Below are 12,875 nucleotides of genomic sequence, written 5' to 3'. Positions count from 1 at the left end.
AATTTTTTGTGTGTGTATATATATATATATATATATATATATATATATATATATATATTTTTTTTTTTTTAATTTTACATGTATTTGTCTGCATTTTATGATCATTTCTGTGTATTAAACACGAATTATGATTTGTGAAATTTTCATTGGCCAGTGGATAACTGTCCATATTCACTACACTCAAAAATATTGCTAGCCTACAAATTAATTTTATTGAAAAATATCTTCCTTTTTTAATAGAATTCAGAAAATATGTATTCTGTCATTCTTTTATTTTTATTGTCTTCTAGAATTGACAGGGCACCTGCGGACCATTTTTGCATCCAGACAAAAATATAACCAACCACTTGTTTCTGTAGGGACATTAAAGCTTGGAAGCAGGGAGTTTTGATTCATGCTTTCACCAAGACATCTGACTTAAGACCTTTCAAAGGTTTTGACATAAACAAAATGCATGATTTGGACTCTTGACCTTTAAACACAATGGTAATGTAACGCATCTGCATTTTTATCTTTGTTGTCCTTTAATGGATTCTTGTACAGTAGTAAGTAATGTGATTGTGTGGACATTTGTGGTCCTCATAAGATGATCTCGAGGTTTAAGATCTGAGTTTCAGGTAAAACCAGAAACAGTTGTTGTGGTGTGTGCAGTGTTGCATAATTTTACCAGATGAGAGGTTTTCCTTGATTTTGAATCGACACACCTGGTAATGAAACCATCATAGTTCCAAGTGTGCATGAAAGACTGAGTGATGACGCAGAATCTAGTTAGTGTTTCACACATTCTGATGATTTTTATTATTATTCCACCAGAACTTCCAAAGTATCTAAAAGCCATATTGCGGTAAATACGTACATTTTTGTAAATTTCCAAAAAACATCCTCTTGGAAACCACTTGTGCTGTACACCTAGAACACAAACTTCCCTAATGGCCTTTGTGCAAATTAAGGATTTGGTTGCATGATGTGGTGGCCATGTGCTTAAACTTAGCATGCACGATACTAGTATGGTCACAAGGTTTGGTCACATGGTTAGGTATTGCGCTTTTCATATATGTTTGTATATTTTAATTTATATCATATAGTCTTACGACTTTTAGATTTGTTGAAGAGAAGATGGTTGGTTACAGGTTTTGCCAGTGCATTGTCAAACATTCACAGAGAGAACTTCATTGCTCCACTTTGAAAACCTATATTTTTTTTAATTTGTAGTTTTTCCTCTTTTAAAAGCCTACACCCTCTTTCATCTCATGCTCCTTTTGAGCCGCCTGAAGGAGTTATGGGCAGGTATCTCGACTGGTGACTCTTCTTTTTGTTTGTTTTTAGGTGAGGTGGAGGTAGGCGGTTCGTGTTGTGGTGTAGGGGAAGAAATGGCTGCAGCTGTGCAGAGAGAGAAGTCCAGATCTACCAGATCCTCAGACGACTCACCTGCAACCTTAGCAAGCAAAGAAAGCACAAACTATATTCTTTTTCATGATGAAACTTGCTTATTTCATTATATTTTATGTTAATTATAGTTAAATATAGCCTATAGAAAGCAAATAAGTGGACGATACTATATCCAGAGTGGGTTTGGTAGATTAACATATGTTACTTTAATAGCAACAATGTTGCTTAATACAAATCAGAAAGTACTTCAGTCATTTGTAACAATTGTTACAAATGTATAATTTCTAGAAAGTTTTGTCAGACCGCTCTAAATTTAAAGATTGCTCTACTGAAACGTTGCCAAAATTGTAAGTAACTGGTTACTTTATTGACCATAACATAGAATATTTGTGCTATTAGTTCTTATTTACAATTAGCTGCCTAATTTCCCATGATTGAAGCTTCCTGTCTGTATTCTACATCGTTGTCATGCGTATTGGATGTAAACTGTTCGGCCAAGTATTTGAAAACACTTAGAATATATATATATATATATATATATATACAGTGAGGGGAAAAAAGTATTTGATCCCCTGCTGATTTTGTACGTTTGCCAACTGACAAAGAAATGATCAGTCTATAATTTTAATGGTAGGTGTATTTTAACAGTGAGAGACAGAATAACAACAAACAAATCCAGAAAAACCCATTTCAAAAAAGTTTTATAAATTTATTTGCATGTTGATGAGGGAAATAAGTATTTGACCCCTTCGACTTAGTACTTGGTGGCAAAACCCTTGTTGGCAATCACAGAGGTCAGACGTTTCTTGTAGTTGGCCACCAGGTTTGCACACATCTCAGGAGGGATTTTGTCCCACTCCTCTTTGCAGATCCTCTCCAAGTCATTAAGGTTTCAAGGCTGACGTTTGGCAACTCGAACCTTCAGCTCCCTCCACAGATTTTCTATGGGATTAAGGTCTGGAGACTGGCTAGGCCACTCCAGGACCTTAATGTGCTTCTTCTTGAGCCACTCCTTTGTTGCCTTGGCTGTGTGTTTTGGGTCATTGTCATGCTGGAATACCCATCCACGACCCATTTTCAATGCCCTGGCTGAGGGAAGGAGGTTCTCACCCAAGATTTAACGGTACATGGCCCTGTCCATCTTCCCTTTGATGCGGTGCAGTTGTCCTGTCCCCTTAGCAGAAAAACACCCCCAAAGCATAATGTTTCCACCTCCATGTTTGACGGTGGGGATGGTGTTCTTGGGGTCATTCCTCCTCCTCCAAACACGGTGAGTTGAGTTGATGCCAAAGAGCTTGATTTTGGTCTCATCTGACCACAACACTTTCACCCAGTTCTCCTCTGAATCATTCAGATGTTCGTTGGCAAACTTCAGACGGGCCTGTACATGTGCTTTCTTGAGCAGGGGGACCTTGCGGGCGCTGCAGTATTTCAGTCCTTCACGGCGTAGTGTGTTACCAATTGTTTTCTTGGTGACTATGGTCCCAGCTGCCTTGAGATCATTAAAAAGATCCTCCCGTGTAGTTCTGGGCTGATTCCTCACCGTTCTCATGATCATTGAAACTCCACGAGGTGAGATCTTGCATGGAGCCCCAGACCGAGGGAGACTGACAGTTATTTTGTGTTTCTTCCATTTGCGAATAATCGCACCAACTGTTGTCACCTTCTCACCAAGCTGCTTGGCGATGGTCTTGTAGCCCATTCCAGCCTTGTGTAGGTCTACAATCTTGTCCCTGGCATCCTTGGACAGCTCTTTGGTCTTGGCCATGGCGGAGAGTTTGGAATCTGATTGATGGATTTCTTCTGTGGACAGGTGTCTTTTATACAGGTAACGAGCTGAGATTAGGAGAACTCCCTTTAAGAGAGTGGTCCTAATCTCAGCTCGTTACCTGTATAAAAGACACCTGGGAGCCAGAAATCTTGCTGATTGATAGGCGATCAAATACTCATTTCCCTAATTTCCTCATTTGTTATTCTGTCTCTCACTGTTAAAATACACCTACCATTAAAATTATAGACTGATCATTTCTTTGTCATTGGGCAAACATAAAAATCAGCAGGGGATCAAATACTTTTTTCCCTCACTGTATATATATCAATTGGTGAAGGTAGGGTGTCATTATCAGTATGTGGTTGATTTGTGTTTTACTCTGGCAACTTCTTTCTTCACTTTAGCTTTTTCATTTTATTGTTTAATTTCTTGTGGATTTACTCCACTATGGGAATTAAATTAAATCGTTATGTGCATTCAGGCAGAATCTGTGATTCTAACTTGAATCTTAGATTTGATTTGATCTCAGCCTCAATATTCGCAGTCCACCCACAAGGGTGATTGAGGTTCTGCATGAAGGGATTGAGGGAGGGAAGGTTTGTTGAATTTCAGAGCTTTTAGAGGAGAAAGTCACTCATCAGCTGAGAACCTGCAAGTCGCCCTGGACAAGGGCATCTGCCAAGAAATAATGATACTATTAATAAAAGTAGGTTGATGAGCAGGGGGTGGTAGGTTGATGAGCAGGGGGTGAAGAGGAAGGAGAAGTAGGACTAGGCTGTTTTAGCTCATATGGTGAGATTGACAGACCACCTAGAAGAAGTAGTAGAATATATAGGGGCTGCATCCCCAAGTCACTTCCCTACTGCCTTCAGTAAGAGTTTTACTGACAACACAGAGTGTGGACTTGCATTACCGAGGGAGTAGAGAGAGCAAAAAGTATTCAGTGAGATGTGCTGCAACACTCAGACCCAGCTTCACACCAATGGTCTGCCAGTGTTGTCCGGTCTAGTTTAATGCAATTGAGAAAAATCTTTGTATGTGTGTGTGCGCGTGTGTATAACATAAAAAACAGACACCTAAGCATTATATGGTCATACTCAAGAAACGCACTGAAATGCTGAAATATGTAGTTTATTATAATTATAATAATCACTTTTTGTAAATGCTGTCTGAATGACCGCTGTAAAACATGATATCAAAAAAAGGTTATGTGAATTATCCCTGAAGAGCTTTTGTAAAGAAAGACTAAATCAATTTTAAGTAATATGTTGTTACAGTAGCTAAGGCAATAATCAATTATTTTCAAATTATCCCCGAAATGAGAAATGTATAAATGTGTTGATGGCATTTTTCTATTTGTTTTTAGTTTTCATCATAAAGCAGTGTTTACTTGCCATTACACTCACCTAAAGGATTATTAGGAACACCTGTTCAATTTCTCATTAATGCAATTATCTAACCAACCAATCACATGGCAGTTGCTTCAATGCATTTAGGGGTGTGGTCCTGGTCAAGACAATCTCCTGAACTCCAAACTGAATGTCTGAATGGGAAAGAAAGGTGAGTTATGCAATTTTGAGCGTGGCATGGTTGTTGGTGCCAGACGGGCCGGTCTGAGTATTTCACAATCTGCTCAGTTACTGGGATTTTCAGCACAACCATTTCTAGGGTTTACAAAGAATGGTGTGAAAAGGGAAAAACTTCCAGTATGCGGCAGTCCTGTGGGCGAAAATGCCTTGTTGATGCTAGAGGTCAGAGGAGAATGGGCCGACTGATTCAAGCTGATAGAAGAGCAACTTTGACTGAAATAACCACTCGTTACAACCGAGGTATGCAGCAAAGCATTTGTGAAGCCACAACACGTACAACCTTGAGGCGGATGGGCTACAACAGCAGAAGACCCCACCGGGTACCACTCATCTCCACTACAAATAGGAAAAAGAGGCTACAATTTGCACAAGCTCACCAAAATTGGACAGTTGAAGACTGGAAAAATGTTGCCTGGTCTGATGAGTCTCGATTTCTGTTGAGACATTCAGATGGTAGAGTCAGAATTTGGCATAAACAGAATGAGAACATGGATCCATCATGCCTTGTTACCACTGTGCAGGCTGGTGGTGGTGGTGTAATGGTGTGGGGGATGTTTTCTTGGCACACTTTAGACCCCTTAGTGCCAATTGGGCATCGTTTAAATGCCACGGCCTACCTGAGCATTGTTTCTGACCATGTCCATCCCTTTATGACCACCATGTACCCATCCTCTGATGGCTACTTCCAGCAGGATAATGCACCATGTCACAAAGGTCGAATCATTTCAAATTGGTTTCTTGAACATGACAATGAGTTCACTGTACTAAACTGGCCCCCACAGTCACCAGATCTCAACCCAATAGAGCATCTTTGGGATGTGGTGGAACGGGAGCTTCGTGCCCTGGATGTACATCCCACAAATCTCCATCAACTGCAAGATGCTATCCTATCAATATGGGCCAACATTTCTAAAGAATGCTTTCAGCACCTTGTTGAATCAATGCCATGTAGAATTAAGGCAGTTCTGAAGGTGAAAGGGGGTCAAACACAGTATTAGTATGGTGTTCCTAATAATCCTTTAGGTGAGTGTATATCATTATACATGTACTGTGAACTAGCACTCTTTTATTTTTGCTACCTACTGCAGTTTTCAGGAAATGGTAGTTGTACTGCAGAAGATGTCGTTTCCCATCTTGAATTCATGGAAAAAATAAAGTGGATTGCGTGGAGAACTATTTTTTTTAGTTACTCTAGGCTGGTAGTGTTCTGTTTATAAACAGGAATAATGTTATTATTGAATTCAAACGAACCCATTTTAGTTGTTCATTAAAAAAACTACTTCCACCGTGCAAGGGAAGGTGACAAGGGGAGCACTTTGGGATACAGTTTTTATGAGTCCCAGAAGGCAGGTGTGTGATGGAGTGTTTGTGATGACAGGTATGGGAGAGGAGAAGCCCATGGTGACCTACACAACAATCCCAACTGCCAGCCGGGTGATCCAGGCAGTGAGCAGCCATGTCAGCCAGGGCGGCACTGGACAGACCTTCACAATCGTGCAACAGGCGGCACCCATCTCTCTGGGCCAGCACCAGCTGCCTGTTAGGCCTGTCACTCAGAACGGGAAACATGCTCTCCCCGTCACCAGCATCTCTGGCAATACATACGGTACATCCTGATAGCACAGAGACTGAATTGTATTTGTGTGAATTTTTTTTTTTTCTTGGACCTTCATATTTGTTTATTTTTTTTATATATGTGAACGTATCCTTTGTACATTTTATTTCTACATATTTAAATTTGACCTGATATATTTGGTTCTGCTGGGGGGAACACTTGAGAATATTGGAAGGGATTCATTGGGGGCGGGATGAGGGAGTATACTATGAGAAAATGTACATTCATGAGTAGATTAATGAACTGGGAACTTGGAGCTACCCTTAGACTAGAAAGTGAAGACCTTTTATGTATTTTTAATGGTTTCAAAGAGATGACATCAGTGTTTCATAAGGCATCTTCTATTTTTTTCCATCTTGTTTTTCAGGCATCACTAACCCACTTCAGATTTTGGCAGCCCAAGCTAGCACATCCTCACCGGTTTTGGTAAACAGGCCGCTCAGTGTTGAGGCTGAAAAACCAACTTCTGCTCCTGGTGAACCTGAAGCTAAGAAGCCTAAGATAGAAGATGACAACGCAGCCCCTGTTCCCCAGCCGGTCATTGTGGCCGTGACCCCACAGCCACAGGATGCTGGTGATTAAAGTGTGAGAAGAGACGGGGAACAACAGAGAATCTTTCTGTTCTGCAGTACCATAAATGTAAGGTGCCAAACAAATGGGGGAAAACATGTCTCTTATTGTGAACTTTAAATGTCAGAAAGAAAAGCAAACCACAAAAAAAAGCAATTCAGATACAGACAATTGATTGTATAATTTTTGGGAAAGGGGTTTTACAGTGTGTAATGAGCAGGTTCTGAGCTTAAAATGCATTTATCCATTAAGCCTTAAAAATAGAGATGTTCCTACTCTTTTGATTACCTGGAGATTTTTTTAAATGTCCTTCAGAAAATGGAGGGGAACACATTTCTATAAGTTCTCAAAAGTAAGAGCATTAATGTTGGTTTTTAATAGGTACCCTTGAAGTAGCGATATGTAATTTGAGTTGGGTCATGGTGGGACCAAGAAGTACGCAGCTATCTTTAACCATTGAGATCATTTAATCTTTTTAAAAAGCATTATGTTTTTATGAGGCAGGAGAAGTTGAGGGTTTTCTCATCTGCTTTTAAAACTGTTGTGAATACTGATATATTTATCTCCCATTTTTATTATTTAATGTGAGCACCAGGGTCAGATGCAAATCAAACCTTTAAAAATAATACAAATGGGGACTGAACCTAATCTTTTCCTTGCCATAGCTTTGGGTAGCATGAGCTCCTTAATGTGGTAATATAAAGTAATTTGCAAACAGACCATTATCATACTTACATAAAAATGTATTTTAAATGTTGCAGTTTGTGATTAGTAGAATGTGTAGTGCAAAGTTCATTTTACATGTTGAATCTAAAAAGATGCAACCGCAAACAAGGCTAATTATTAAAAATGTTTAATTTCCAATGGATAATTATTTAAACATTTCAGTTGGTACAAATAGTACCTAATTAAGGGCCGGATTAAATCAAAACTTTGACCCACCCGCTAATAGAAAACTACAAATCTGTGCATAGAAGCACTTCCATTATGATTAGAAGAAAGTGGCATCTTACTAAAAATGAAATCGCAACTAAGTACAGTTCTGTAGTTTTTTTATTAGAGGGTAGGTCAAAGTTTTGATTTAATCTGGCCCTAAGTTAAGGAAAATATAAAAAGTTGATATCTGTGAAGTTAAAGTGGAAGAGCACATCCCAGGGTAGAAAAGTAGTTGCAAAGCCAGCTGTTTACACTGCTTTTCCATAGTAACAGCAAGAAAGGTTAGAGATTTAATATCCCTCTTTATGTAAATGGGATTTATTACAGTCTGTAGCAGCAGGAAAATGATGGCAGCTTGATGTTTTTAAGAAGTTAGAAACCAAGGAATTTTTTGCTTTGTGTGAAAATGTAAATAAGTCTTTAGGCTGAGAACCCTAGAACTCAATGCAGACTTTGAAATTAGAAATATGAATTTGGAACTTAAATCTTGAAATGTACTGGAATTTAAACAAATATCTACTTATAATTAAACATTTACAGTATACCGGAGTATAAAGCAGCAGGGGATAAGTGCACCAGGTAACTGTCCTTTATCCTTCAGAAAGATCATGAATCCAACTTTGAAATGAGGAATCGCGAGTGTTTCATATTTTACGGGTTAGCAAGTGTCCAGTTATGTAAATCGGTTGTTGCTTTTGTTTAAGAATCCAAAATCGGTTGCATTTTCCTGTTTTCAGATTCTTATGAAGCAATTATAAATACAGCAGAATAATAAAACAAACTGATTGAGGTTAATGATCACCCTGCAATAATATTATAGATGGTCCTTATTCAGCACAGTTAATTCAGCAGGATAAATTCCTGAGATGCTCGTTATAGATTTGCATTTTATTTTAAGTCTAATATTTTGAGAATAACTTATTAGGTTTAAATTACTTTTAAGCATCTAGGTTTGTGTGAGGGTAATGAAAAGAGAACGGTTGTGACACTGAATGCTTGAATTTAGCATTATATAAAGAACTAAATGTTTAAAGATGTGTTGTTTGCATATACATACATACATATATGTATGTGTTTTAATTATATTTATTTTCCCCTCCAGACTAGTGCCTTAAATGTCAAACCTCAACTCAAAAAAAAAAAATTGACGCCAACACTGAAATAAAACTTTGTAAAAGTAATAAAATGGTATCAATTTCTAAGCATTATTTTTGTAAAGGTTTTATTAAATAAAAAGGTCAAACTTTAAATTTTTGACATCAGATTTAAGTTTTTTTTTTTTTTTTTTGTAAATAGCAGTACAATAACTGCCTGTAATTTGGTACAGAAAGAATGTCCTTGGTTAGTTGCAATTAACTTTTTCAGCCTTTTGTTATACACCAAGATTGATGTAGATTTATGACCCAAACACATATACAGCATATATATTTTTTCTAAATATAAGCTTATTTCCTAACACTTTAATACTTGTTTTACTTCCTGATTGAGTAGTGCTTTATTAGACAAGAAATTTCCATTACTACAGCATTACTGCAGCATTAACACATTTTTCCTTAAGTTTCAGCTGGAAATTGTTAGCCTATCCTCCAGATGACTGCATTTATTCCAGACAGTATAGTAAAAACACACAAGTTGGATGCTCTTTAATTACCTACTCAGAAGATTCTTTCAATTAATCTTCTAGATAACTGAATTATAATTTAGTGATTCATGACACAGCAGTATACACAGACGAACATAACGGTACATTTTTGCATCAAAAATGAATTATCTTTAGTGGCTGAACAGATTGTTTTAAGCCATATATATTGTCTGCTGTTGAAGAACAGTTCTGTCATATCTTCTTCCTAACACATTTTTCAAAGTAACATGCAGAATAGGAAAACAAAAATGTCAATGGTAGTTCTGTACATTTTGCAAACATTTCTTTGTTTTGCTTTTACTTTCACAGCCTGCAATATTTTAATTTAGTTTTTAATCTAAAACTTTGAGTAAGAACTTACCCTTGGCAAGTAGTTTGTGCAAAATATATTACATTAATTCTGTGCAATTATTAGTTAACTATGTTCTGTTCGTTTTTACATATCTTTAACAAATAAAGTAATTCGTTTTTTTTTTTTTTTTTCGTTCTCAAGTTAAGAATGGTCAGTTTAAGATGCTTAAATACAAAAACCTGATATCAAATCTTTCAACATGTCTGCAGTTTTGGTATGGTTTATTTTGAAGAGAATCACCTTGGTTTCATAACTAAGAGGCTAGGTTATATATTGTTTTTAGGGAGCATCTGTCCTGGCATACAGGTTTATTTCTGAAACCCTCTTCCATGTCTTTTATGCTAATGCATTGTCAAGGCCATGTTACCTCATGGTCAGAATGTAGTTTTTACCAAAAAAACATATGAAGTGCTTTTTAAAAATAAATAAAAACAAAGCCATTGCAAAGACTGTTGTTGTCCATAGTTTAGATAAATACAGTGGTAAGAATTGTGAAAATTGCTTTCAGAATTGATGTTTCTAGCCTGTGGTATTTTATATATTTGTTCCTTTCCTTCTAATGTTCTCATGAGTTTAAAGGACCTGGTGCATCCCTAATGCTTTCAGTTAACTCCAGTACCACTGTTATTTTGTCAGAACCAACAAAAAGTATTACAAATGTAAAAACTTGGGCAGTAAATTAAACTGCATCTGTAGCACAGTTTAAACTTCTGTTATGAGTAAGCCTTTCATACAACAAACATTAAACACATGATGGGGGACTGGCATGCTTATTGTCACTCATTAGTAAATAATATTTGACTCATACATTCTTCACATAAAGACTGGATAGACAGCTGCTTAGTTTGTGATGCATAGCATACTTGTAAAGGAAAACAATTAAACTGATAACCAGCTTTGTTAAGGCTGATTGGATGGGGTTGTTAAATGAAACCTTTGGAAGCCATTTCTTTATTCAGTGGTTTGTTTTGACTCTGTTTAGCCAAGTTATTGACAGCTATTGCTGTATTTTAAATGCACTTACAAGAGCTCTTAACTTGTATCAATTGAATAATTTGAATTTAAGTTTTGAGCACCATCAATTTAATGTATATCTTTCTTTCAAAAACACATTTAAACAAAAATGTTTGATGCCGTTTTTAAAGTGGTTTCAGTCTGAAAGTGAAGTTTTATATATACTTTTTTTATCAGTAGTCAAATCAAGGCTTTTTTTTTTTCTTTCTCAAATTCATCAGTAAATTTACAGTTTAATATTTGTTTGTTTAGGAAAACATTATTTTTTAATTACCACCTTATTCTAACCTACAGTTCAGAAAATGTACAGTTATTGACCATTGCTAGCTAATGTGCTTTCAATTTCAAGTTTTGTTTTTTCTCTGCATAATGCAGTTCCTTTGGTTGCCTTTTGATGATAGGAAAGCGGAAATGCAATATGGGTGATTACATTTTAGTATGACCCAAATGTTGTGGGGCATTTTGCATTATGAAATTAAAACTACACTGAAGAGAAGGGCAAATCCTCTCCGGCTAATATAGTTTTCCTAAAAGATCAAACTATAGGGATTTAGGCATTTACAAACAAGTGTTTAACTGGTATTCATTATTCCCTTCTACTATCATTGTCAGGAGTTGCTAGAAAAATATTACACCCATTTCAGGTTTTCGATGTGGATGGAGTTAAAAGGCATATTTCTCCATTACTGGTTTCTTTCACAAAAGATAATACCCAAAAACACTCTGAAATTTTCTTAAAGCAATTCATTTTATATTTTGAATTTCTTCAAGCGTCTAAGTGGTAATCATATCCAGTGTTAGTATAATAATGAGGCAACTTGTTTCTGTAGAGCCATTGACTGGAGATTATTTGTATCTCTTACTAATTTAAGCCTACAGAATTGTCTTTACAGTCCATGTTATTGCAAATGTAGTACATTTCCCTTTAACTTAAAATATATTGTTTAATTGGACTTCTCACATTTTCAGATATCTTAGTATTGTCTTTTTATGTTTCACCAATCCACTTTTTTTGTTAGCCTAGGAATGACTGAAGAAGTACATAGTTTATAGCTTCACTATAACTTGGCAGTGTTACCCTGCTTTCTCATTTTTTTATTTTTTTTTTACACATAAAGAATCCATTGCTTTTGTGTTGTAAGTTGTTGTTTTTTTAAAGTCTTTGAATCTGAAATCTCCTAAGTGCAAATCCTGCCTCTCATAAGGAAATCTCACACACAAATATACATGATATTAGGTCTCCCTTAGAAACAGTCACTGTATATTTTTTGGGGATCGGGGAGGGGGGGCATGCTGCTTTAAAATGGATTTCTAGAATGTGATTTTATAAAAAAAGATAATAAAAATGTAATATTCTAGAGAAGGTTAATTTCTTAAAGCTGCAAAAGATGTTCTGAACTATTGTATTCCTATGATTGTTTTACTTTTATGTTTCAATTGATTTCTTTTTCCTGTTCATGTTCTCTATATTATCAAAATACAAAAAAAAAGAAAAAAAAAGTTATTCACAAAAGAAAGTATGTAGACTGATGTACAAAACTACTAATTGGGTCATCTGGTAATATCAGTTTCTATAACTAGTGAAAAATTATATATTAAAGAAAATTTGAAATTCAGTTTGTTTCTTCAGCTTATTCTTCATTGTTTTGTGGGAGTTCTTAAAACATTTTGTATTTGTATGTGTGTGTGTTTGTGTTTTTTTGTTGATAAATTTACTCTTGGTTGAGGAATAATTATAAGTTCATATCCTCCACTATTGAAAATAAAACCGATTGCTTTAGTTTGAAGGAAGGATAACATCCCAAGACTGAGCGGATATGCAGATGCATGACTGGGGGATTTCTATCATTGGTGAAAACATCAAGAACATTTTTGCCCACTTTATTTAAATCTTTATCTTTTTTTCTTTTTTGTAAAGTATTTTTACATAGTATTACTATATCCAGTACATAAACTGGTCCTTATGCATCAAACTTATAATAAAGAATATGCTTTAA

At 36.1% G+C, this 12,875-nt stretch overlaps 1 protein-coding gene across 2 annotated transcripts in view; it reads left to right on the top strand.

Annotated features, from left to right (window-relative positions):
* foxk1 (forkhead box K1) overlaps positions 1–12,875 on the top strand; it is a 51,679-nt gene extending 38,804 nt beyond the window's left edge. Inside the window, exons 8-9 of one of the 2 annotated variants that reach the window (XM_066689128.1) lie at positions 6,128–6,355; positions 6,732–12,875. In XM_066689128.1, coding sequence (XP_066545225.1) covers positions 6,128–6,355; positions 6,732–6,946 — 443 coding nt within the window. In that variant the 3' untranslated portion in view covers positions 6,947–12,875. Of the gene's footprint in view, positions 1–1,326; positions 1,912–6,127; positions 6,356–6,731 lie in introns of those variants that run through there. The other variant, XM_066689129.1, reaches the window with a different exon arrangement.

This window comes from Amia ocellicauda, chromosome 17, assembly GCF_036373705.1.
Source record: "Amia ocellicauda isolate fAmiCal2 chromosome 17, fAmiCal2.hap1, whole genome shotgun sequence".
Classification (NCBI taxonomy): Eukaryota; Metazoa; Chordata; class Actinopteri; order Amiiformes; family Amiidae; genus Amia; species Amia ocellicauda.
The sequence above is the reverse complement of the archived record's forward strand: the minus strand, read 5'-3'. Positions and strand labels throughout refer to the sequence as shown.